The following is a 26,728-nucleotide window of genomic DNA, read 5'->3' on the forward strand; positions in this document are numbered from 1 at the left end:
TGCCTCTGCTCCGCGGGAGAAGCCCCCCGGGGGGCAGAACCCGGGGTCTGGGGGTCCCGTTCCCCTCCCGGCTGCCCCGGCCACCCCCATTCCCCCGAGAGCCGGCAGAGCGCGGGGGGCCCTGCCCCGGGCTAGGTACCCCCGGGACGGGAAGGAAGCTGCAGGGCGCCGGGCCCCCCCCATGAGCAGCCCCCCCGACCCTCCCGCTACTGCCCCCGGTCCCCTCCCCGCCGCCACTGCATGTCCCGCCGAGTCTGTGATCGAGCCTGGCGAAGCCGAGGGCGCGGCCGCGCGTGGAAGTGGAAAGTTATTTTAGCACTGAATAGAATATTTTTAAAATTAAAACTATTTGAAATACAGCGCCTGGTGTCTGAGGAGCGGGAAAGGGGCGGGAGCGCCGGCGGAGGGCGGGAAGGAAGGGGAAGGGAGCGCGGGAAAGGCGGGAAGGGACGAGGAGGCTCCCACACAGCCCTGGGACTCGCAGCCTCCGCCAGAGCCAAGCCCGGTGCCACCCGCGCCCCCGGGAAGGTAGGGTCGGGCCCGCTCCCGGGACCCTTGTACCCCGTCTCCCTCCCCAGGCACCTCCCGCTCCCCCTCTGCTCCCGGTCCCCTTGTCCCCCCAGCCCACACCCCGCTCCCCTCCTACCCCGCTCCCGAGTCCCAGCGCTCTCCGGTACCCCCCGGGGCAGCCCCGCCGCCCTCTGCAGTCGCCCAGTGGAGGCGGCCCGATGGTTCCGGTCGGTCCGGTGGATCCCCCGAGCGTCTGGGAGCGCGGCAGTGACCCCGGGCAGAGGTCGCCACGTGGAGCTGTGGAGGCAGGGGGGCAGCTAGGAGGTGCCCAATACAGAAGAGCCCAATCAATGAGCTTAATTAACGTGACTCCTGAGGGGATCTTTGCGATAGTCTGTCTTTGATTTGTTTGTGTATTGCAAATAATTATTCTTGTTTCCAGTTCATTAATAATAGGGTAAGCCTATAATATCATTAAAAAGAGCCTAAGCCGAAGGCGTGTGGTTGTTCTTGTCACATGCTTTGCTGTGTATAATCGTGAAGCCTTTTTCATGATTTATCATTTCAGGACCAGGATGGCCAGACAAGAAGAGCAGTTTCTGGTTAATCTGCAAACAGACTATCCTGATACAGTGATAGACATTGGGGAAATAGTTTTAGGAGGCAGGAACCGAAAGAAGACCTCTGAGATTCAGAAAATGCAACAAAAGAAACTTGCTCAAGCAGCGTGTGCGTTGCTGAATTCGGGAGGAGGAATAGTGAGGATGGAAAGTAAAACTGCAGGTTACTCCTTGCAGGAGCATGGGATTGGTCTGGACATAGAGCAGAGCCTCAGGGATTGCATCAGCGGCTCCGAGACGAGCGAGTACTTCACCTGGATGCAGCAGCAGAGCCACTTGCTGCTTTTTGTTAAAACATGGAGCTGTGGAGATGCAGAGCAGAAAACTGCAGGCACAAAGCCACGTATCTGTAGCTTGAGCACTGGTTTGTCCTGCAGGTCTTTCACTTCAGTTGAATCTATGACTGCAAGCGAGTTTCTGAGAAGGAAGGAAAGCAGGGCCAATGCAAAGCCCTGCAATGAGGATGGGCCAAGCCCTAAGGAAGCTCTGCTGAATGTTGATGAGGGAGCAAGGGACAGCCCGAAGAACACTGAGGAACGAAACATCCGAGATGCTGCTGCCAGGTTCTTAAAAACAAGATATGAACTGACAGCTGGGGAGGTCCTAGACTTCACAGAGTCAACACATGTTGAATTTAAGAACTTCTCTACAAAGAATATCTTGGTCTACATTAGGAAAAACCTTCCAAAATATATCTCTGCCTTTGCAAACACTAAGGGTGGTTATTTGTTTATAGGAGTGGATGACGACGGTATAGTCACTGGAACCCCTGAGGAGGTGGGGAAGGAAGCTTTAGTGAAAACAGTAGCTGATACCATAGGCTCGATGGCTGTCTATCACTTCTGCAGCTCACAGGCAGGCGTGCAGTACAAAACTTACATCCTGAATGTTTCTGATGACTCCAGAGACTTCCAGAGCTTTGTCTGTGCCGTGCAAGTTGAACGCTTCTGCTGTGCTGTGTTCCATGATAACCCCGAATCCTGGGAGGTAACGGGTGGCAGAGTGGAGAGAATGAGTGCGAGGAGATGGACAGAGCTGATGACAGCTGCAGACCCAGGTAAAACCAGGTGCTTTACCTTAGCACCAACTCCATTTCTGCCTTGGTTTGCAAACACATGGGAGAAAAGAGTCATGTTCAATGTTCTCATCAAGCTTAGAAAGGTCCTTGCACCCAGGGCACAGCCACAGGCCCCAGAGTGATGGCCTCCAACAGCAAACCCTTTTGTGAAGCATCACTTTCTGAACTGGTTTGACAGGACTTTTTGAAGCATTCCCTACTGGAATAAGCCTTTCTGGAGATCCTGGATGTCCCTAAGTGAGGTAGAAAGATTCAGAATCACCCAGGACTTTCCATTACTCCCAATGAGACTTCTCTGTTAAGATGCTTAGGAGGGAGTGATGTCCTGCAGGAAATCTGACCTCTTTAGGTACCTAAAAGGGCTTTATTTTGAAAAAGAAGTGGTGCTGGTACTTCTGGAGTGAAATCCCCAGTGCTCGATGTTAGGATTGATCTCCATGCCCTGGTTTGATCTGTGTAGATCCTGGCACAGGTTGCATGCCAGCACTAAGGTAATTCTTTTAAGCTGTAATGGTGGTGTTAAACTGACCTGCAGATTTTCTTTTCCTTCGCCTTATCAAGTACCAATAACATCTTTAATGAAGTCAGCAACACTAGTGTAGCTACTAAAACTGGTCAGTCCTCCCTTCAGAGATCAGCCTGAGGTTGAGAGAAGTCCTTGCCAGTCTGCCCCTCAGCAAGCAATGCTCTGCATGCAGCAGGTTCCAAACACTGCCCCTTTCCAAGCCTCGCTTGCCTTTCAGATGGCTGCCAAAACATGGTTTGGCACAGGGTGTTAAAGGCTGTTTTGAAGGAGCAGGGGTGCAAAGGTTTGCTTGTTTTGAGGCACGTTGTCCCACTTCATTGTGAAATCCTGCCTCTTCCAAGTCAATGTCCTGTCTTTTGTTCCCTCACCCCACAACAAGACCTCCGTGGCTGGTCCTACAGAGTTTATTCCCACCGTGGACTTGAGTAAGAGTTTTTCAGTCTTAAGCTGACCTAACTTTCCATTCCTTCCATTCCCTGTAACACACGTTTCCCTTGCCTGCATGTCCAGGGCTGCCTGAGCAAGGACTGCCTCAGGGAAGGGACCTCCTGTCCCAGCAGGGTCCCAGCCCCATACCAGGGGGCAAAACCTCTCCTGTGGTCCTGGCCTGGTAGAGTCAAGGTCTTGCCTTTGAGCTGTGAATCCATCTGTGCAGTGAGCATCTACAGCAAATCAAGATCCTGTTGGTTGGGTGGAATACTCATTCTTAACACTGCAGGAAGCATTTTCTTGAGTAGGATTGTGAAGGAGGGTGTGTTAGATCAATAATTTTAGTTGCTGCTTAGTGCTGTGTTTTTGAAATTCATATAGAAGGCTTTTGATGGATGTAACATACTTTTCTCTTCCCCCTCCTTGAGATCTTTCAAATCTGGCTGATAAATTCACGAATGAACTCAGCTTGGCAAATGGTCCTCCTCTTATAAGGCCAGTTTATTCAAACGCTGGTCTCCAGCCTGTGTCTGAACTCCAAGAATGCCTCTATCCAGGTAAGCCACTTATTCTGGAACTTTTTTTAAAATTTAAGATTGTATTTGACAGAATTTATAGAAGATAATGTGGTATAAATGAAAGATTTCGGGCAAACAACTGTTATCGTAGAATCACAGAGTGGTTTGGGTTGGAAGGGACCTTATTCCACTCAGTTCCACTGTCCATATCTCCACCAAAGCTGTGAAACCACTGGTTCCAGTACCAGCCACTGAGGAACGTTAGGGTATTCAAAAGATACAACTGCTCCAAGAATGTTGATTTCCCTGATTTTTCAGGTGTTTTGATCTCTTTTCCCCTTTTTGCCTCTAAATGTAATCCCTCACCATGCAGGGATGGAGAACCTTGCCTTGGTTTTATTTTTGAGAAGACTGTTTCAGCTATAAAAGCAGTGATGGTTGCTGAGCAACAGGTCCTCCCAGATACCAAGGCCAAGGGAATGGAAGTAAAGGGCAGTGTAAATCCCATAATGTTCCTGACAGCAGGGTTGGGGCTTTAGGTCAAGCTCTGTGACACATGGGAGAGACATGGAATTCCAGGTCCTTGAGCAGTATCAGAACTGCTCCAGCCAGTAGCAGCCAGGAACTTCCCATTAAACATAGTCAGTGGGTTAATTTTTTCCAAAATCTGACCCGTGGATGTATGGATTGCTCATTTTTTGAACTATTTTCATGTTTTGTTGTCTTTTCACATCTGTTTTTAGGGTAATCAGTTAACCAATGTATTGATTGGGTGATGGTGTTTTGGTCCAGGATCTGCAGTTGCTTCTTTCTTGATGAGAATGTGTTTGTTAAAGGGGAGGCTGTGACAGGCAGTGTAAAGGTGTGCTTGTGTTGGTGACTGCCTGTGTGCTAGGAACGTAGCTGTCATTTTAACCTCTCCATTTAAGAGAAGATTCATGTTAAGACTTTTCCCAAATTACCGTGACTTGTTATTTTGCAGGAGCACCAAGTTTAGCTTTGGGCTGAGAGGTATCTTCATGTATTGACCTGTGTTTCTAGGGGTGTGTATCTCTCCACCAGGACACTGAGGATGCTCCTCAGTGCCTTTCCCCTGCTGTACCCACTGGAAGTGTTGTTGATGCTGCAAGTGGGCTGCTCCCTCTGGTTCAGCCACCAGTTTCTCACTGTGTTAGCAACAGATCTGTCAGAAGAATGCCTAAATAATCAGAAGGCAGATAGAAAGGAGATAGATCCCCTCCCAGAGGGACTTCTTTCAATTCCATTTAGAAGTCAGGCATGCCTGAAGCACATGGAGTTTATACCTCTTTTATTCATAGTAAAAATCCTTACAGATTTACCACCAGGTATCATGGGAATCCTGAATTTTTAACTCACACTGCATCATTTACTTTGATGACCTCATGGTATAATTTATTCCTCTAGTAACCAGTGTGTTGAGTAAATTATGTATTTTGCTTTTCTAATTTTTTAGTATTTTTTTTCTAGTGGGTTCTAATGAAATCATATGGAAACCAGAAGCCATCTGCACTGACCTGTTCTCAGAGTACCCTGGATTAAAGGATTTGATGAAAAAACAAATCCACCCACTGAGCAAGGGGATACTGATATTTTCAAGGAGTTGGGCTGTTGATATTGGATTGTGGGAAAAACAGGGTGTTGTGTGTGATGCTCTCTTAGTAGCTGAAAACACATTCCCAGTCTTGTACACTGTGCTCAAGGACCCCTCTTCTGCTGAATCTGAAAGCTTGAGAGAAACAGCATACAAACTAAAGCAGGCGCTGGTCAACGATGGGGGATATGCTTCCAAACTCTGTGTGATCCTCAAAATACTTCACCTGAATGGCCCAGAGGACCAGATGGAAGTTGCAGAGGTTGATGTTCCCCAGCAAGCAAATCCATTGGATTATTCCAGTTTGTACCCAAAGGATTATGTCCTCACCTCCAGGGATGTCAGTGACTTCCTGCGGGCGCTGGTGATTGTTGTGCTGAGATTTAAGTCCTTCTTAAGTGACTCTCTGGGCTGTGAGATTTTCAGCCTTCTCACTCTCAAACAGTATGAGCTGCTCTCCAAAAACCTGCACAAAGTCAAGGAGCTGTTTGTCATTGGCCTTCCTGGAACAGGGAAAACAATCATGGCTTTGAAGATTGTGGAGAAAATACGAAACATCTTTCACTGTTCTGCACAAGAGGTACTCTACATTTGTGAAAATAAACCCTTGAAGAACTTTGTGGGGTAAGCAATAATGTGAATTTCCTCTTTTTTTTCCCCATTCCAGTTCTTCTCATTCCATGCTCTGTACCTACAGGACAAGTCCTGCCAATTTTACATCTGTGTGCCAAATACTGAACTTTGGCTCAGAGAAACACCCTGCCATCCCCTCAGGAAAGGTGTATACCAGGCCTGGAGTTCACTGAGTGCAATGGGAATCCCACACTCAGTGACTGCTGGCTTGTGTTAGACCTTCCAAAGATGGTTTAACAGTTTGTTACAGTGGGTGCTGGCACCAAAACCACCCCCCTGCCTTTGCCTGCTGCTGCCTCAAGGCTGTGCTGGGCATAATGCAAGGAACTGAGCTAGGAACTGGCCTTGGACCTGGGCCATCCAGAAAAGGAGAACAAAAACTGCTGACCTCTGGTAGAGGATTCCAGACAGACAAATTCCTCAGTCTCCTTCAGGCTGCATTTCCATGTGTGCCAGCATGCTGAGCTCAGTGGGTACCATGGGGGAGCAGGCACCTGGCACTGGGGAATCACAGCCCAGCTCAGGTGGGAAAGGGACTGGCCACAGACAACTGGCCACTGGCCACTTCCACGCTGCCAGCACTCCACTGAGACAGCTCAAAGCCACACGAGATGCTTCTTCTCCTTTGGTGGTGTCCAGAGGCACCATGCTGCCTCCCCTGGGGCAGAGGGACAGCCCTGGAGAGCCCTGCCCAAGGGTCCCCACGGAGGAAGGGGGGTGGGCTCAAGTCTCCTCCTTGGCAGATCCAGGGGCAGCAAGGCCTGTGCATGGCCGAGCCATTGGAGTCCACTGGGCAAATGAAATGGTGTTGGGTAGTTATCAACAGCAAGCAGCAACAATCCTTTGAGCAAACCCAATGAGAAATGGGGGCAGTCAATGCAGGTTTTGTCTGGGCACATATTTTTAACCACGTCAGGGGGGGTTTGTTTGATTTTTTAAATTTTTTTTTTTTTTTTTTTTTTTTTTTTTTTTTTTTTTTACAGAAATAGCATCTGCCAGTCTGTGACACGTGCTGCCTTCTTAGGGAGGAACTTTCCAGAAGTGAAACACATTGTGGTTGATGAAGCTCAGAATTTTCGTTCTGAAGAAAACTGGCACGGACGTGCCCAGGAGCTAGTGAGGAAAAATAATGGCATTTTCTGGATTTTCATGGATTTCTTTCAGACCACTCACCCGTATGATTGTGGTCTTGATTTTTCAGAACTATATCCTCAGGAATGGTTGACCAAAGTGGTCCGTAATGCCAAAAATATATGCAAATTCATGTTTGATCGAATGGAGGAAATCCTCAAAGAACGTAAGATACTGATGCCCTATGGGGTGCTGGAAGAGTTGTTTAAAGAGGCTGAATGTGCCCATTCTTTCTTAGGTTACTACAAAATAAAAAGAAATATGGAAACATCTGAAATGGTAACGTATGTGACCGAGGAGTGCTGTGCCTACTTTAAGCAAGGCTATTCTGCCAGAGATATTGCAGTCCTGTGCAGCACTGGGCCTGCAGCCGATATGTTCCGTTTGGACCTGGAACCTGAGCTAAAAAGACAAGTAAGAAAATGCAAGGTGAGGCTGTCCCTGGGCACAGCAGTGGATGTTTCAGAAAACGTCATTGTCATTGACAGCATCCGACGCTTCTCAGGCCTGGAGAGGAGAATTGTGTTTTGCATCCACCCTAACCCTGCACAACAGGAAATATCTCTCAATCTTCTGCTCTGTGCAGCATCTAGAGCCCAAACCAAGTTCCATTTGCTGTATCACAAAGAAAAGATGTTCCTAGGAGGCCTTTTTTTGACTTTTTGATTCCATGCCAAAACCCCCCCTACAATTATGCAGTCTCATATATGTATTTTGTTGGGTAGGCCTGTGGGATGTCATAAAGGGGATTTTAATTGAAGGACTTCACCACCTTGGGGGAGCAGATTGCTGAAAATGGCAATTGCAGAAGGAAGTCAACAATTACAAACTAATTGTATAAATCACAGGACACTGTTTCGATTCCTCTGCTCTTTAAGCTGACTGCACATTCTGACTTGTTTCAGCACTACAGGGCAGAACCACGGGTTGGAAATGCCACAGGGGCTGTCCCTGTTTAAGTCCCCGCTGTGTTTCAGATTGTGCCCATTGCCTCTGCTCCTGTCACTGCATGAGGTCTCCTGAGCCTTCTCCAGGCTGAGCAGTCCCAGTCTTTCCTCATAGGACAGATGCTCCAGACCCTTCATCACTTTCATGGCTCTCTGTTGCACTCTATCCAGTATGCCCAGTATGTCCCTGTCTTTCGTGTACTGGGGAGCCCAAAGCAGGTGTGACCTCACCAGTATTGGGGAAGAATTTGCTCCCTCGACTTGCTGCCAATACCCCTCCTGATGCAGCCCAAGTCATCAGTTGCTCTTTTTTGCTACAAAGGCACATTTCTAGCTCAAGTTCAACTTGGTGTCCATCAGGACCCCCAGCAGCCTTCTCTGAAGAGCTGTTTCCCAGTTGACTCAGTCCCCAGCACATACTGCTGCCTGGGGCTGGCCTTTCCAATTCTCCTTGTTGAACTCCATGGTGTTCCTGGCAGCCAATTTCTTCAGCCTGTCAAGGGCCCTCGCTTTGATGCTTCTCCCTTGTGCTCCTCTTTTGGCAGCTGCTCACATCTGTACCCACCAGAGCTGCTTAAAAACTGCAGTGGCTCACCGAGATTTCCTCATTCTAACTGGGACTGTTCAAGCATGGGAGCTGACAACCTGTTCCACTAAAATGTGTGTGTGCTGGCAGCCTCCTCCTCACCGCCAGGTCAACCCTACCTTGAGCACTGTGGCTCTTCAAACCCTGACCATGCTGTAAGGGACCAGACAGGGAAACCACTGTACTCCCTCCATTGGACCCTCAGCAATCAAACCACCTCTGCAACCCCCTGAACAAATAATCCTCATGAGCATTCCCAAAGGGGCTGCTGGAGAGGTGGGAGACAGTTGTGAGGGTCTGCAGGTGGCCTGGGCAGGACAGAGGTGAGGGCTGGAGAGTGAAGTGCAGCCCCCATCACACACCCCAAAGCTTTGGGAGTTTCCCTGACACCAACCCTCCCCGTTGGCTGGTCCAATGCTGGGTTCAGGTCTGGTGATTTTGTTATCTCTTACCTTTTCTTTTCCCACTCAATCTTGCTTGCTTTTTCTCTTTTACTTTCCTAAAGTCATTAAGTTATCACCAATTTTTCCCTGGTTACTCAGCTTTAGCATTCTTATATTGTGTTTTTTTTGTGATCTAAATAATCAACCTTTGTGATTGCCTAGCCTGAACATTTATAATAATTGAAGTACCAGCTTTTGTGCTTTTATTCCTTTTATAGTTCTAATTAAGTATTTAAATCTTTAAATTCTAATTAAATCTTTAAATCTTTTTAAATTAAATATTTATATTATTAAATTTATATGTAATTTTAAATCTTTAAATTTATAGTTCTAATTAAATCTTGCATTCAGACCTTGAGTGTTGTCTCACCTCAGTCTGATCAAGGGGTATTGGGAGGTCCAAGGGGGCCCCCATCGTTGGTCACCCTCAAAGGGAAACCCAGGCCTGGGAGGTAGAATCCCCTTTAGTTCTCACCTGGCTCAGGTCATGGGACACGACACTTGCCAAAACCTATTGAGACTCTACCACATAATTACACCTTTTCTTTCTGTCTCAGGTGCCAGAGCTTTGACAGTGTTTGTCTAGGAACACTGTTCCAATTATTGCTTACTCTGGTTTTTAGAAGCTGAATTAACAGACATGATAATCTCATATTTGCCCAGAAAAAAATAAAAATCACCGTGACTTGTAAAACTCTATCAGCTTTCTGCCTTTCTGGAATAAATGGCTTTTTTTGATTTTGATATCTGCTATTTGTAGGAAGTGTTCCAGGTCTGAAAATGCAAGGACTGCCGATGGATTTCCAGCATGGGTAATGAAGATCTGAGTCCTGCCAGGCTGTGTACTGGGGGCTGTTGGTTGTGTTTGGCTGGGCACACACCATGGCAGCTCTGCAGGACACACAGGTCAGGATACACATTCCCAGGGGAGCAATTCCCAGCCCAGCTGGAATAGCCTTTGGAGGGGGAGTCCTGGTTTGCAGAGCCATGAGACACCAGGGCATGGGCAGTGACTCCCAAGAAGAGCCCAAGGAGGTCCAAGAGGACCAAGGTGACCACGTTGGTGGGCAGGAGGGACAGAGTTCCCCTTGGGGCTGGCTCCAGGAAAGGCTCCAGAGGAGCCAGATGCTGGCTGAGCGGTTCCTGAGACAGCTCTGAGCAGAGGGGTTGCACCTTAGGGTGCAGGAGGTTCTCCAGAATGTTCAGAGGACTTGGGGGAGGAGGCGGAGCTGGGAAGGGCTGGGAAATGCAGCAAAACCGGTGGCACCCGGGCAGTGACAGCAAAATGGCTGCTGGGGAGTGTGAGGACAGGGACTGCCATCCTGTCATGGAGGGACAGGGACCAGGGGGGGACAGGGACTGCCACCCAGCCCTGGGGGGACAGGCTCAGGAGCAAGGCCCGGGCAGGAGGATGCCGATGGTGTCCCTGGGATTACGGGATGGTTTGGGTGGGAAGGACTCATCCAGCCCAACCCCTGCAGTGAGCAGGGACACCTTAACCACATCAGGGTGTTCACATCCCCATCCAGCCTGGTCTGGGATGTTTCCAGGGATGGATCCAGCCTGGTCTGGGATGTTTCCAGGGATGGAGTCCCCCCCCCGCCCCTCTGGGCACCCCATTCCCTGGCAGCCAATTGTCCAAATCTTGGGGAAGGGGCAGGGAATGACCCAGGGAAAGGCGCAGGTTGACGCTCGGCTCCTCACAGGTTTTGTCCTGGAGCTCCGTGCCGGGAGCGCGTGTGTCCCCCCCCTCAGCACGGACACGGGGCTGCGGGGCTCACACCGCGGGTGAGCGGAGTGCCGTGGGAGCGCGGAGACCGCGGGCACGCGCCGGTGGCGGGATGCGGGGCGGGATCCCCTCGTACACAGAGATCTCGGCGGCCCCGCGTGCGGGGAGGGAACGGGTGGGGTGCGGGGAGGATTGCGAGAGGGGTGCGGGAAGGATTGCGGGGGGAGGTACGGGGCGGGACGGCTCTCGGGGACCACGGGCCTCCGGCCGCGTGGGGGCGCTGTGCCGCGCCGTCTCCATGGTGAGGCGCGAATCGCGGCCATGGCGGAGCCGCTTTGGGCCGCGGGCGCTGCCGGCGCCGTTTATCGGTCCCGCGATCCCGTCCGCAACCTCCGCCTCCGGTAAGCGCTCGGATCCTGCCCCGGCACTGTCCCGACACGGCACCAGTACCGTCCCGGACCGCCGTGACCCTTTCTCCTCCCTCCCACACAGGGTCCGCATCCAGCGGGTCACCTCGGCCGGGCCCCTGCTGCCGGAGGCTCCGCCCGCGCTGTCCGGTCCGGGAGGCCCCGAGGCGCTGGCTCTGGCAGAGCAACCGCAGAAGGGTACGTGGGGAGCCCGGGGGGAACGGGGGCAGCGGCGCCGGGGGTGACCGGAGGCTCTCCCGCAGGTGCCCGGCAGCCCCCGGACGAGGAGGAGGAGGCGGAGGTGGGGTGGCAGGAGAAGCTCTTCAGCCAGGTGGGTGCAAGTCGGGGTGAACCCCAGAAACCTTGGGTTTTCTGTCCCCCCAAGGAGCCCTCCTGCCGCGCTTCCTTGTAGGGCCTCCTGCTCCCGGGTGAGATGGTCGGCCCGAGCCCCTCCCGGGATATGGGTGGGTGCTGCCGGGCTGGTGCTGCAGCCCTGCCAGAGTTCGGGGTGTTTCAATGGCACTGAACTGCAGGGAGTCCAACAAGGCCAAGTGCAAGGTCCTGCACTTGAATCGGAGCAGTCTCAAGAAAAAAATCCAGGCTGAGTGGTGAATGGATGGAGAGCAACCCTAAGAGGAAGGACCTGGGGGTGTTGTGTGATGAGAACCTCAACCCTGAACCCAGAAACCCCCTGTCCTGGGCTGCATCCCCAGCAGTGTCAGCAGCAGGGCAGGGAGGGGATTGTCCCCCTCTGCTCTGCTCTACTCTGGGGAGACCCCCCTGGGGTAAAGCTGGGTCCAGCTCTGGGGTCCCCAACAGCAGAAGGACACAGAGCTGTTGGAGCCAGTCCAGAGAAGGTGATGGCTTAGGACTGGAGCAGCTCTGGAGCCAGGGGGAGAGAGTTGGGGGTGTTCAGCCTGGAGAAGAGAAGAATCCCATGGGGAGACCTTAGAGCACCTTCCAGTGCCTGAAAGGGGCTCCAGGAAAGCTGGGGAGGGACTTGGGACAAGGGCCTGGAGGGATGGGATGAGGGGGAAGGGTTTGCAGCTGCAAGAGGGGAGACTGACATGAGATCTTAGGAAGACATTGTTTGTTGTGAGGGTGCTGAGCCCCTGTCCCAGGTTTCCCAGAGAAGCTGTGGGTGCCCCATCCCTGGCAGTGTTGAAGGTTGGATGGGGCTTGGAGCACCCTGGGCTGTGGGAGGTGTCCCTGACCATGGCAGGGGGTGGGACTGGATGAGCTTTAAGGCCCCAACTGAAATCCATCTGTGGTTCCCAAGGGATCTTGTCTGTCTGTGTGGTGGCTTTGGAAATCTCAGCTGTGTCTCTGAGTGCCAGTGAGAGGCAGCTCCTGTGTTTTATCTGTGGTGCTCTCAGTTTGAGGTGGATCTTTACCAGAAGCAGTCAGCCTGCCAGACTCCACTGGAGCGTCAGTACCAGGAGGAGATCACGAGGCTGGGGAGGGTCGGGGGCCGACAGAACCGCCGCATCTTCACCTACACTGACCACGACAGATTCACCAACCTGGAGGAGGTACCAGCCCTCAGGCACACACAATCTGTGCTGCACTGCCTGTCGAAGCCACCAGGACTAAAGGGGAGGGAGCACTGCCCAGTTCCTGGCCATGCAGAAGCCCAGCTCCCCTCTATGCAGGAGGACACAGTGCAGAGCAGGCTCAGCTCGTGCCCCAGGCTGGGATGGGATCCCCCTGTTTTGGAACCAGGGGCACTGACAGCCTGCAGGGACTTGGCTTCACAGTGTCACTCTGTAGGTAACTTCCTGGGTGAAGCTGAGCTGTACTTTGCCAAGAGCACAGCAAGTGCAATCCACAGTCTTGCAGCAGTTTGTGCCTGTGTGTGTGTCCTGAAGTGTTCTCTGTTCAAGAGGGGACCTGTATTTGGGAAAGCTGTCCTGTTGTAAGTGATCTGCTTCCCAGCTGTTTCTCTCTTGCAGCACTGTCAGAAGGTAACAGACTCAGAGCAGGAGGTGCCATCATACCTGGCAGAGAGGATGGCCAATGTCAGGAGGAGAAGACAAGACCGTAGGCCCATGTGAGTGCAGAGTGGTGCCTGCAGGTTGTTAATGCAGGTGTCCTGGTGCTGCTGCCCCAGCTGCAGATCAGCCTGGTGTGTGGAATTGGGTGGCTTGAGCTGTGTCCCACATGGGACTCTTCAGTTTGACTTCTGGTGGTGGGGGGTTTGGTGCTGCCAGTGCTGGGCTGAGCTGTGACTTGTGATGTTCTGTTGTTGACAGAGAAGCAAGTTCTCTGAAGACAAAAGTCATCACCTGGGAGCCCTCAGAGGAATTTATAAAGAACAACCATGTGATTAACACTCCTGTCCAGACCATGTACATCATGGGGGATCTGGGACCTTACGGGAAGTAAGTAAAATCCTTCATTTCCCCAGAGGAAACCCATCTTCCCTCCTCACTCAACTCTCCTGTTTCTTTCATTAGTTGAGAGGAGAGAATTCCAAGAGCTCAGTAACTCAGGCCTGCTATTTCTTTCTGCCTCTTTCCTCAGTTGGGAGGTAACTGAGTGTATCCCTCCTAAAGGCTCCTTACACTAGTGTCAGAATGTATGGGAGTGCTCCTTCTCTTCTCTACCCCCACGTGTGCCTTTACCTCTGCTGTTCCAGAGCAAGAGAGTGTCCATGGCCTCCACGTGGCCTCTCTTCCTGTCTTCCTAGGCTTGGTCACAGGGAGTATGAACATGTTCTTTGCACAATCAAGGTGGATGGCAATGGGGTGATCACAGTGAAGCCTGACTTCACTGGCACCAAAGAAGCCTACAGGTGAGTGGGGCAGTGCTGGTGCCTCTCATGGGACTGTCACAGAGAGCTGAAATGCTTCTGTCCTGGGCACCTTTCAGGCCTGACTTCAGTTGAGGGTTATTAATTCATTTTATTCCAGAGATTCATAAGACGAATTACTGTGTACCCGTGCTCAGTGTCACTGTGTGTGTAATGTGTGGGGCTTTGGTGGCATTCCCTGGGGTTACAGGTTCTGCTGGGCACGAGGGAGTCTCCTTTCTGAGTCCTTGGGGCACCTGGAAGGCAGGGGTGGGTGGGCAGTGCCTGCCCAGGGCTGGGGGCTGCTGCGTGTGGAGGGCACAGATGGTGCTATTGCTGCCTCTGCCTCATCTCTGTGAAATGCCCAGGGGGGTGGTGGAGTCACCATCCCTGGAAATACTTGAAAACCACATCCATGAGGCACTTCAGGACATGCTCTGGTGGCTGATACAGATATTGATTTTTGTATTTTATTTGGGGGAGGATGTTGACAGTTGGATGTGGTGATCTTAGAAGTCTTTTCCAACTGTGACAATTCTGTGTTTCTGTGAAATGGAGGAGTTTTCCCTGTGTGTTTTGGGGCTCTGCAGGATCAAGCTGGAAGGAGAGAAGCCAGAGGTGTGGAAATACACCATTGAGAATGTGTCTGCCCCAGTGCAGCCAGAGGAGGAGGAACGTGAGCAGTGTCTGTTCAGAGATGTAAGGACCAACCCCCACTCTTCCTGTGGAGCAGTTCTCCTGATTTGACAGAGGGAGCTCAGACTCTCTTGGGGATTTAATTGTTAGTGCTGTAGACACCTAAAGTTGTCAAAATGAATGTCACTGACAGCAAGCCTCATCACACCCAACAACTTGAGAACTCCAACAAATACTCCTGACTGCTTTATGCCTTACTTTAGGTACAGGCACTGTCCAGTACCAGATATGATTTTTCAAAGCTGCTTTTTCCCTTAGATTGCTCTTTTCTGTGGTCTGCTCTGAAGCTGAAGTTCAGTGCAGTGTCAGCCTTGATGCATCTTTGTTTTATTACATTCATATATTCCTTATAACTGCAATAACAATTAAACCCCTCTGTATGCTGAGCCTGTCAACAACTTACATTTGGTTTGAGTTCTATTTTTTTCTTGTTTTTGTAAAAATTAACAACATACATCATCACAACACACTTTTTCTAATCTCCTTGTCTGTGTTTTCAGCTTTACAGTCGGCACAAGGAATATCTCAGTGGTCTTGTAGGCTCAGAATTTGAAACTGTGAGTATCCTAACCTGAGTCCTGCTGCCTTGGCAGGCTCTTGACTTGCTTGGCATGGCTGCTGTTGGGACCACAATTTTCAGACTGTTTTGTTCTCAAGGGTTGGCAGCTTTTACCCTAAAGCTTCCAAGAGAATTGACACACAGGGGACGGGCTGCAGTGGACCCATCCTGTGTCAGAGGGACCAGCACTGCAGTCTGTGGGAGGCTGCATGTCTTAGCTGAAGGTCTGTGACTGTAAATAAGACTTTAGGAAGAGAGGAGGGCTTATATCTTTTGGGATAATTATTGATGTTAACTTCTTGAATGTCAGACACATCTGTGTGCCACTTTATTCTAGTAAACAGTCCTTCCCACTCCCAAACTTCATGCAGTTTCCCTTCTCGCTCACTGTTCTGCTCAGATCTTGTTTGCCAAGTTTGCTGTACTTCACTAGAGCATCTTGGCTCTTTCTGTGCTGCTTCCTCCACTTCCCCCCCCTTAGTCAAGTGCAGGAAAACTCTGTGAGAAACAGGACTATGGTTTCTGCAAGTGACTGTGTTGTATATATTATCTTGGAAGCCTGTAAGAGAACTATTTACAGAGCAGTAAAGTCCTGCAGACTAGGAATGTGGTCTCTCAGCAGCCCCTCTCTCCAGAGGGAGAGGGTGGAGTTCCCCTCCAGAGGGACTGCTCAGTTCTGGAAAGTGATATGGGAAGATGTGGCTCCTACCTGAGCAAAACATTTATGTACAAATGTCTGTGAAAGACACTGTGTTAGACACTGTCAGGAGGGGATTCTGTGAGGTCCCACCAGAGGTCACTGAGCTTTTGTTTGTCTTTTTCTCCTTACAGACTCTCCCTGGTACTCTGCGACTTTTTGTGAATGGGGAAATAGGTGAGTCCTTGTTCTGACCAGTAACTGCAGGGGCAAACCTGGGGCTGCTGGGATGGCTGAGGCTGTGAAGGGTCCAGGGGTTCTTGGATCAAAAGCTGGTCCAGAGTAGGTGATTTTCTCCCTAGAGTTCTTTTCTTCCTCCTTCTCTTCCCCTGTTTTTGCAGACTTAACTCCTTGAGTGGCATTTACAGCCTGGAGGTTACAAATGCTGCAGCTGCTCTAGGAATACACACAGATCTGGAGAAATGAGAGCACATAATAGTGATTATAGCAAAGAAAGCAAATTAAATGTGTGACCTCCATACCTGGTTACTGATATGGAGACAGGATGAGTCTAAAGAAGGAATCGTCTCTGAGGGTCATACTCTGTTGCTTTGAATTCCTTGGCTTTCCCCAGCTTCCAGCAGTAACTGGTTGTGTCCCTGAGGTTATTGGTGCTGGCTCTCTCAAAAGTCTACAGTGAGTGCTGGAGGAGTTTGTGTGGAAGTGAGCAGCTGAAGTTCTTTCTCTCTTCTCAGTTTCAGCCCAAGGCTATGAGTATGACAACCTCTATGTTCATTTCTTCCTGGAGCTGCCTGACCGTACGTATTCCCATCTCCAGCCTTGTCACAGCAGGTTTAGGAATGAAGCAAATTTTGGCTGGTGCATTAGGTCAGCTCTGCTGAAAGTCAGTAAAAGTGAGGGTTGGGGCTGAGATCTAGACAGAGATCTTCAGAGCTAAAAATGCAGGACTCATTGTTTGAGCTGAACTCATGGCTGGGAGAAGGTAGCATCTTCTCTTGTCCATTGGCTCCTTCACCAGCCCAGCAGTCTGCCCAAAGTTCATTCCTTGTACAGTGGAGAGCAGCTTTCCTGTCTTCTCCATCTCAGCAGTGCCCTTGTCTGATGACAGTGCTCACCATCAGGTTCTCATGGTTTGTGCTGACACAAACATTGTAGATTTTGACAGCTAAATAAGCTTCCCAGCACTTGCATGCACATCCTGCTGCATGTTTAATTCCCCTGAAGCTGTGTCTCTGCCTCTTGGCTTCCCTCCCTGGTTATATCCTGACGTTTGTCATAGAAGTACCACTTAGCTACATTATGTGTAGAGGGTTCTACTTTTATCTTAAGATGGAGTTGGTGCTTTTTATTGACAGCTCAGTGCATTTTGGGGAGCAGCCATTGCCTGGAAGAGGACTGGGTGGGACACATCTAGGGAGAATCAATGTGGGTGGTGTAATCTTACCCCAGTCACCTGGGACTGACAAATCTGCTTTTAGCTCTGGTTTGGGGTCCTCCCTCCCACCCAAAGCATTCACCACTCTGCTCACCTTCTCTTCTCCCAGAGTGGTCAAGCCCTGCCTTCCAGCAGCTATCAGGAGTGACACAGACCTGTGCCACCAAGAGAGTTGGCTGGGTAAGGACTCTCTGAGGCTTGCAGAGTGCTGTGAACAGGCATGGAATGTGTGTAACAAACTGCAGACATGTTCAGCAAAGGTCCTGTCTTGAGAGCTCCTTTCAAGGGCAGAGCATGTTTGGGATTCTCCTCATTCTAGCTGTACATGCCATTTTTCAGAGTGCCACTGTGTCCAAATAAAGTGAGACTGAATGAAACTGCTTCAGAGCAAATTTCTGGAACCTCATTTTTTTCTTCTTCTTCTGGCTGATTATTGCCTTTGGAGCTTTGCTTTTTGTGTTCTCAGATGCTCAGTTAACAAAATGTTGTTCTGGTTTGCCTGGGGCAGCAATGGACACAGTCTCTAAACTGATTTCTCAAAACAAACCCTCCTTCTATCTGGGAGCTTGGTTCTGTTACTGTCTCCAGCTTTGTAGGACAGCATTTGAATTTTATCAGGTTTTTGGTGACTATATGTCAGCTAATTTGCATATTACAAAAATAATTACTGTACAACATTTGTGTAATGTCATTGTATCTATTTGGCTTTTGTAAGGATCGTGGTAGTGGGGTAGTTATGCAACTGGCTGAATTATCAGTTGAGATGTTTTTCTCCTTTTTCATTATTTTTGGTGGCCAATTCCATCACCATGGCACCTGGGGGCATGTGCAGGTCAATCCTGCAGTGAGGTGTTTGTTAGTGGGATGTGATTGATTATGTTAGGATGTTGTTACCTGTTTTCCCCCCTTGGTTCTTTCTTTCCCTGCAGTGACTGATGAAGTCACTAGGGATCTGATCTCTGTCCTCTTCCTTTTCTAGGATCAGGTGGCACACTTCTGCTACCCCTTCACTTTGGAGATGTTTTTCACCCAAGGAGATGAATCAGAAGGTGTGGTTCCTTGTTGCTCTGGAGTGTGTAGCTCTGCATTCCTTTGCTCACAGTGCAGGCATCGTGCTGTCAGGCTCAGTGCTGCCACTCAGCCAGAGGAAAGGACACATTTAGACAAAGGGAAATGTTGCTCCTTCAGCAAATGTCCCCCCTGTCACCACACAGCCTCAGGACACATCCTGTATTTGCCCTGCCCAGCAATGCATTAGCACTGGTGGTTGTGTGGTGGAGTCCCCAGCCCTGAAGGGATTTTGAAGCTGTGGAGATGTGGTGCTGAGGGACATGGGTTAGTGGTGGCCTTGGCAGTGCTGGGTTGGACCTCGTGATCTTAAGGATCTTTTCCAACCAACACAATTCCATGATTCATTGGTGTTGCCCTGCTTCCAGGCTTTATCCAGTTGCAAAACTGCTTGGATCTCAGCTTGTCTGGCTCCAAATGCCTGGTGTGCTGTGTTGTCATGTCTGGTGCTCTGTAGAGAGCCAGAAAGAACAGGCAGCTTTTTTGTACATAACAAAAACTCTGCTGAGTCTTATGTGTGTAGACACGCTCAGTGACCTGTATAATCTTTGTGTAGTTCATGTCACTTTGGAACTTCCAGCTCTGTTTTAAGCTGGGCTTCTCTGCTGCCTGTTCCTGCTGCTTCACCACACTGCTGCTGCTCCTCACCATCACCACTGCTCTTTGGATTGCAATTGCTAGGGGCAGCTATGTGACATGCCTTGTTGTTTAAATCTAGCATCCATGTTGGATTTGGGTAATCAGCCAACTTTAATGAATTTTCAGCCTAGAATAAATACAATTCATTTGTTTCACTGTGAAAAAAAAAAAAAAAAGAAATGCTTGGAAACCTGTAGGATAATCTGAGTTAATAGTCCCCCCGTAGTATAGGTAAGGTCAGAGGTGAAAGGTCAGAGGTCTTCTTATTCACAAAAGTGCTTCTCTGCTGCAAGATAATTAAGAACCAGTTTGCACTTGCTATCAAAACAAAGAACCTTCCCATATGTTTAACATCTTGTCAATAATTCTGTTTCCATCCTCAAATCTGAGCGTTTTCCTCTTGCTGGGGTAAATAATAATGGGGTAAATAATGAGCCAGCAGTGTGCCCAGGTGGCCAAGAAGGCCAATGGCATCCTGGCCTGTATCAAAAACAGCGTCACCAGCAGGTCCAGGGAGGTGATTCTGCCCCTGTACTCAGCGCTGGTTAGGCCACACCTCGAGTACTGTGTCCAGTTCTGGGCCCCTCAGTTTAAGAAGGATGTAGAGGTCCTGGAACAGGTCCAAAGGAGGGCAACCAGGCTGGTGAAGGGACTCGAGCACAGGCCCTATGAGGAGAGGCTGAGAGAGCTGGGGCTGTTCAGCCTGAAGAAGAGGAGGCTCAGGGGAGACCTCATTGCTGTCTACAACTACCTGAAAGGAGGCTGTAGCGAGGTGGGAACTGGACTCTTTTCACAGACGACCTTCAACATGACAAGAGGACACAGTCTTAAGTTGTGCCAGGGGAGGTTTAGGTTAGATATTAGAAAGAATTTCTTCACGGAGAGGGTGATCAGGCTATGGAATGGACTGCCCGGTGAGGTGGTAGATTCTCCGTCCCTGGAGACATTTAAAAAAAGACTGGATGTGGCACTCAGTGCCATGGTCTAGCAACTGCTCCGGTGGGTCAAGGGTTGGACTAGATGATCTCTGAGGTCCCTTCCAACCCGGCTAATTCTATGATTCTATGATTCTATGATAATCACCTGTACCTCTAGGTTAGTCACTGTAGGAGAAGTACAGAAAGGAATTCATTCCTACCAGCAGAGCTGGGTGTTTAGCATTTTTTTTTCTGTGATAGTCTGTCTCACAAAGTTGTGATGTGCTTCCCTTCTTGCAGACAGTCTGCCACAGTGGCCTGTTCTCTACTTTGAGGTCCTTTCCCTGGATTTCTGGCAGAGGTATCGTGTTGAAGGGTATGGTTCCTTGGTGCTGCCAGCATCTCCAGGTAAAACATACTGAGGGCATTATTGTAGTTGTCTGGGAGGATGGGTTGAATGGTTTCAGCTGGAAGGCTGAATCCTCTGACTACTGAAGGGGATATTTAGCTCTCTGTGGAGCAGCAAGGAAGGATTTGGTGCATCCTACACCATTCTGCCTTCTTGAGGTGCATCATGGTGCTGTCCTTGCTCCTTTGGCAGTTCCATCAGAAAGCCTCATGTGATAAGGCCCTGAGGGGATGCTACATATCCAGCTTTCTTATAGCAGTAGCCATCTCTGCCTCACATGGAATCTGAGGGTCAGAGCTGTCCTGTGACACATGTAGTGAGGAGATGCTGCTGCTGGGCAGGGGGTACTGTGTGGGGTGACTCACTCAGGAGGTGTTACAGAGACCCTGTGCTTTGTTTCCATTTGCAGCCTGCTGGGGTTTGGGTCAGCAGGTATCCATCTGCCATGCTGTCCTCTGCCTCTCTGAATAGATTGTTGGTGGTAGCTGCTGAGATGTTCTCTTGTCCTGGGTCAGGTCTCCACATGCTCACCATCCCTACCTGGCGCCCCGTGGAGCTGGGCACAGTCGCTGAGCTGAGGAGATTTTTCATCGGGGGTTCTCCTGAGCTGGAGGACATAACCTATGCCAGGATACCATCAACCTTCAAGGTGGGCTCAGCTCCAGGGCATTGCTCTTGCTGGGAGACAGGAGATTGCACTCTCAGCTTCAGATGTCTGTACAAAGCCTGGACCAGGTTTGAACAAGGATGGTGGTCCTGTCCTTCTGACTAAAGAAATGTCTTCTGACCTAGGGAGCATGAAAAGAGGAATAGGCAAACACTGAGGCAGAGCTCTCTGCTTCCTGAGGTCTGTGAAACTTGGAGGGGTGGGTGGACCAAAGCCTTGATAAGACAAAGCTTCCTCTGCTTGTCCTGTCCCTGACCAGAAAGTGTCTGTCACATCAGGTTTTGTTGCCAGCTATAGACTTTTTTCTTTGTTCCTGGGAGGAATCTGGGCTGTACTGTGCCCAGAACAGTTTCCTGAAGCAAGCAGTTCATGAGGAAGGCAAAAAATTTGTATTCTTAAAAAAGGTGGAGTGGTGTTTGCTGGGGTAAGGAGCAAGCAGCAGCTTTGTGTGTGAATGAGCCCTGACACAGTTACTGCACCCTCAGTTTGCTGGCACTGAGGTCCTGTCCTGGGCACGGCCTGGAGCCTCCTGCCCTTCTGACCTCACTTGCTTCGTGCAGTGGAACAGGGGGAGGCTGTGCCCCCAGGACTGGGTGTGCACAGGCGTGGGGCAGCCTGGTGCAGCAGGTCCCTGGCTGGGGTCCTCCATCCAGCTCCTGCTCTCTCTGCAGGGAGAGCGTCTGAGCCGCTTTGGATTTCGCACCCAGACAACGGGGAGCATCACGTTCCGGCTGTACTGCCTGCAGCAGTCCAAGTGTGTGCAGCAGAGTGAGTACCAGTTCTCTCTTTTGTGCTGTGTTTTGACAGCCCTGACCTCCTGCTGTACTTCTCTGCAGAGCTTTTCTGGAAACCAGTGCCCTGAGGCAGCGCATGCAGAGTGTACTGGACCGGCTTGGAGGCTTCAGCCAGCAGAGCTCTGTCTACAATGTTTTGGGTAGGGTTTTTTGTGTTGTTCTCCTTGGCAAGCCTTTAGTTCGCTTTTTCAACCTTTTTTACAGAGTGAGCAGTGTATTTCAGGAGAATCCATTACTCTGGGGATAATTTCCACCCCCCTGTGAAGCTCTCTGAGTCCATAGCGAGAGGTTAAATGTTCTGATCTGAGGTGGAAACTTCAGGAGTCAGCAGGCAGAAGGGGATAACCACTCTGTGAGAGCAGAGCTGAGGCTGGGCTGCCCAGGCTGGCCCTCAGCATAGCTTGTGGCATGATGCACAGGCTCTGTCTCTGATTCCATTAAGCGCAAAGGAAAGACAGCGGTAGAAATTAGTGAAGAGAGCAGCAAGGACCGAGTGCTTTGTTGGTAGAACTTAGTAGCAGAAAGTGCAACTCCTGCTCCAGGAGGGATGATGTTCACTGGGCAGGCTCTTCCCTTCCCTGGGGCTGTCTGATGCATTCTGGCTTGCTGTCACCTGCTCTGTTGTAGAGGCTTTCCAGAGGGCCCGGCGCAGGATGCAGGAAGCACGTGAGAGCCTTCCCAAAGACCTCATCGGCCCCTCTGCCTCCACCATGCATCAGTCCCAGGAACCCTGATCAACCACCTCCCCTCAGCATCTGCTCCCCAGCACCAGCTCCTCTTCTTAGCAGGAGTCACAGTCCTGAGACTTAAATACTGATGTGGGGAGCTGTGAGCCCTCTAACGCCTTTTCAGGAGCTGAATAGGGAATTATTAGAAAAATGTGAAGTCTGCATGACTTGGTAAATTTAGTTTTCTTCTTAAAGAAGAGAATGATGTGGAAGGAGTGAATTCTATTTGTTTTCATGAAATGAGTAGATGACTTCTTGAGAAGTGCTGATGGTTGTTGTTAGCATTTGTAGCTGCCAGTCAATGGTAAAATGAACACGTCCACTTGTGCCTTAAAGTTGATTCCTAGAGAGAGAGCTCTCTGGGCACATGTAATGTTTGAAATCAAAGCAAAGGAATGGTGCTTGGCAGATGGATAACTGGAGAAAAGGGCTATGTTCTCTCTTCTGCTGTTTGCACCCATAACATTTCCGGCTCTGCCAGGAGGAGCAGGAGGATTCGTTGTGCAGGAGCACAGCTGGGAACACGAGGTCCTCTGAGTTTGTAGCAGAACTTTGGCTGGGGCTGAATGGTTTGGAGACAATGAGAGCAGATTATAACATTTGCACAGCAGCTGAACTTTGGACTTTTCACGCTGCTCACTGGAGTTGTGGTTCATTGTTCTGGATGCACTGATTCCTTCCTGTACCTCCTTTTTACAGTTTCTTCTGCTTTTTTCTCAGAGTTTCTCTTCCCCTGTTTTTGTTCTAATCCTTAATTCCCAGGAGTGAGGCTTCTTGCAGGCTGACTGGGCTCTGTTGGTTTATTTGTGCATGAGCCATGTTTCCACGTGCTCTTTCCCTCTGCTCCCAGCACAAGGGATGGGAAGAAAAATCTTAGGCTGAGATGATGCAGGTCTGAATGTGTAAAGTTAGAACTCCTGGGCAGGGTATGGAATAGGAGCTGGCTTTCCTGCTTTTGCTCTGCACCTTCCTCTTTCACAGCAAAGGTGAGCTTTGCAGCTGTGTGTGTGATTGTTACAGCATCCCCCTCTTCCCTGATGCTCCATTGTCTTCCTCACTTTCTCACTCACATAATGTAAGGACATTTTGATCTTGTCTCAGCCTTCACTGGGAAAACCAAAGCTCCTGGGTTGCTTCCTCCTTGACCTTGTTTCAATTCCGAGATCTGTTTGGCAGCTTGAATGTACCTGGGAATTTCAATAATAAAAGGATTTTTGCTCACCTTCTTCGCCTGCTCTTTGGGATGGAAGGGGCTGCCAGCACGTGTTAGGCAGCCTGGGCTGTTAGGCAGAGCACAGTGTCCTTGGCCTGGAGCTGGATGATGTGTCCTGGGTGTGAGTCAGGTCTGCTCTCTGGGTTTTGACGTGTGCCCGGTTCCACAGTCCCGGGGTTGAGGTGTGTGTGCTGTCAACATCTTTAATGACACTGTCACGTTTCCCAGAGCCTGAACCACTCAGTGCCCGGGATGAGAAGCGTGCAGGGATTATGTAGCCCTCACTATCTCATTTTTTAATCATAATTCACGTCATGGCCCTGTGTGTTTATTGCATGCAGGCTGAGCAGTGCTGCATTTCCCTCCGGGTGGTTCTGTTGCACTCAGCGCTCAGAGCTGAAGAGCAGAGCTCTGGAGCATTTTCAGGACTGAGTTACAAGGTTAAGAGAATATTCTCTTTATCAGCAAAGATAGAAAAAACACCTTTCTAATTGAGATGATCCTAAGGGCAGATCCTGCTAGCGAGTGGACTCTTGTGATTCAAGGATCAGGTTCCTTCCTGGTGCTGGTTGCTCGGCATGTTTGCCTGGCAGGATTTGGGGTATCGAGAGTTAAGGTTGCACAGAGATGCAGTCAGGTTTACATAATGGTACTGGTGTTGCCTGTTAACATTTTGAATGGTGTAAAAATCTCACAGAAATTTACAGGAGCAAAATTCAGAAACTGAAAAACCATAACACAGCAGCCATTCTTCCAAAGGCAGACACTGGTAGCAGGTTTTCACCTCGTACCTGCTGCCTTCTGAGCCTGGCAGAACAAAATGGTGCTCACAGAACATGTTCTGGAGAAAACCTTCAGCAAAAGCTCTCTGAATATGCCCCTTTACAATTTAAAGTAACAAATTTCCATACACGTGTATGAAAATGTCACTGGTCTTTTAATCCAAAGTGGCATTTGGTGCAGAGCTCGTGCTCCGGGCTTGACGAGGAGTCTGGAATGAGGGTCAGGCATCTGCCAGGTGTGCTGGGATGGAACAGGAGGTGGCCCTTGGGGACAAGTGGAAGGCGAGGCCAGTGGTGTCCCTGGAGCTGTGAGGATTTCCTGAGGGCAGCTGTGTCCCCTCTCTGCTCTGAAGGGAGGGTCCTGCAGTGAAACTTAGCAGGAGGAAGAAGGGGAAGGGACAGAGTGTGAGCATCTGTGGGACAGGGGGCTGGGGGTGGTGGGACAGGGCGCTGGGGTGGTGTGAGCTGCAGCTGCAGAGGGGATGGAGGAGCTGGCAGCAGGGTGGGCAGTGCTGCTGCAGGCTCCTGGGAGGACAGAGATCCAGGGATCTGAGCTGTCCCTGTGCATCCCCGGCAGCCCCCTGTGTCAGCTGCAGCAATGGGGATGGTTTCAGCATTATCTGCTGCTTCTTTCAGGCTGGACTGGAGCTGGGAATTTGGGGTTTTTCTGAGTGCTAGCTGAGCAGGTAACTGACTGAGGTTGAATCCTGCAACCTTACCAGTGATGTGGTCTGCATGGGGCAGAAGCCAGCTGAAAGTCCCAAGGAGCCTTCTGAGCATCTCATTAAATAAACTCTGCAAACAAAGGGTAATTGCAGAAGTGTTGGCTCTGAGGCTGAAAAGGCTGTTGGCAGTTGGCAGGGCTTGCAGGATGCAAATCAGCAGCCATTAGAAATTCCAGTGGAAATGAAACAGAAAAGGAAAACGTGGAAATGAGTCATTGACCTGACTGGGGGAACAGCTTTCCACCAAAGAAGTCAGACCCCAGGAAGGGGTTTTGCTCTCAACTGAGGAAGATTTTAGGCTGTGCTGACTTCACACTGTAGCCTTGCCAGCAGACAGACACCTCCTTGGCTCAGCCTCTCCCCTGGCCACTGCTTGTGAAGAAGCAGGGACAGAGCCCTCAGCTCCTGATGGGACTGGAATGGACAGGAGGAGGTGCTTGGGGTGGCCCTTGAAGAAGGAGCTGCAGCAGTTGTGTCCTACAGAGATGAACCTTGGCTCTGTGTGGTGTGTGGGGAGGGAGAGGTGTGTTTTATCTGTGCTGTGGGGTTTAAGTGATCATTTGAAACAGCTACCAGAGGCTGTTTGAGGGCTCAATGTGTTTTAAATGGATCCACTGGCTCGGAGTTTTGGTGGAAGGTCCCTGCAGGCCCTTTCCTGGCAGGGAACACAAGCAATGGGCTGGTTGCCTTTCACCCTCCCTCACCTGCCTTTTTATTATGCTTATTGTCTTCTCGGGCTGTTCTCAAAGCTAATGTCAATATTCCAATGCAAGGCAGAGTACAGCTGACCCAAGTGAAATGACACTTCATTGAATCAGTCAGCAAAAAAGTGTCTGTGTGCCCTATTTCCTACATGGAAATTATTGGTTTCGTTTGATTTAATTTCACTGCTTTGGTCCAAGCAGGTTTTTAAAGTGAACCCTAATGCTGTATAGACATGAGGTACTTCCCTTTCAGCCTCATCTGTCTAGATCCTTGTCTAAAGTAACACAAAAAATCAAAAGGACTGATAGAATCAAACTCCTCTCTAATTTCTTCACAACTTCTTAAAACAAATAAAAAATTAACTTTCAAAACCGTGGGGATGATTTTAACAATGCGTGAAAGAGAAGTTATGTGATTCCAGCTTGTTTCAAGCTTTTCAGGTCTGAGAATGAGAGGATTGGCCCTTTGGGCAGGTGGAAAAAGTGAGTTTCCCATGGCTTATCCTGGCCTTGGAAAGCCAGAAAGGTGGAGGTGGATATCTAGATATATTCCACAGCTTTCCTTCAGGTAACATCACCTTGGTGTTATAAAACCTGAGAGACATTTGTCCAACCAGTTCCTTACATGAAGCTGAAGACTACAGGTTATCCCCTACAGATGTTTGGGGGGTTTTGTTGTTGCCATTGTCAGTGTCAGGTTGTGCAGGAGCTGAGCAGAGGAGGCCTGAGGAGGAGTGTGTGGGGTTGGTTGGTGTTTCTCTGGAGGGTTCCAGT

General features: G+C 50.0%; 2 protein-coding genes across 4 annotated transcripts; both read left to right on the top strand.

The window, feature by feature from the left end:
• Positions 1-425: 425 nt before the first annotated feature.
• On the top strand, positions 426-9,186 carry LOC103535864 (schlafen family member 11). The gene is made up of 5 exons (XM_030462667.1): positions 426-528; positions 1,079-2,187; positions 3,592-3,720; positions 5,170-5,917; positions 6,910-9,186. Exons 2-5 carry the CDS (start codon positions 1,086-1,088, stop codon positions 7,721-7,723), a joined length of 2,793 nt encoding a protein of 930 aa, XP_030318527.1. The 5' UTR covers positions 426-528; positions 1,079-1,085; the 3' UTR covers positions 7,724-9,186.
• On the top strand, positions 1,903-23,747 carry MKS1 (MKS transition zone complex subunit 1). Of its 3 annotated transcripts, XM_030462732.1 has the most exons (18): positions 11,069-11,163; positions 11,255-11,367; positions 11,433-11,500; positions 12,546-12,701; positions 13,122-13,219; positions 13,422-13,550; positions 13,859-13,963; positions 14,551-14,659; positions 15,157-15,213; positions 16,047-16,089; positions 16,608-16,670; positions 17,418-17,488; positions 18,288-18,357; positions 20,233-20,340; positions 20,857-20,990; positions 21,680-21,762; positions 21,845-21,942; positions 22,430-23,747. In XM_030462732.1, exons 1-18 carry the CDS (start codon positions 11,084-11,086, stop codon positions 22,534-22,536), a joined length of 1,692 nt encoding a protein of 563 aa, XP_030318592.1. In that variant the 5' UTR covers positions 11,069-11,083; the 3' UTR covers positions 22,537-23,747. The 3 variants fall into 3 exon arrangements, with proteins under 3 accessions (XP_030318594.1, XP_030318592.1, XP_030318593.1); XM_030462734.1 differs by lacking the exons at positions 11,069-11,163; positions 11,255-11,367; positions 11,433-11,500; positions 12,546-12,701 and adding an exon at positions 1,903-1,907; XM_030462733.1 differs by lacking the exons at positions 11,069-11,163; positions 11,255-11,367; positions 11,433-11,500; positions 12,546-12,701 and adding an exon at positions 12,728-12,939.
• The last annotated feature ends 2,981 nt before the right edge of the window (positions 23,748-26,728 follow it).

Source organism: Calypte anna, chromosome 19 (assembly GCF_003957555.1).
Source record: "Calypte anna isolate BGI_N300 chromosome 19, bCalAnn1_v1.p, whole genome shotgun sequence".
Lineage (NCBI taxonomy): Eukaryota > Metazoa > Chordata > Aves > Apodiformes > Trochilidae > Calypte > Calypte anna.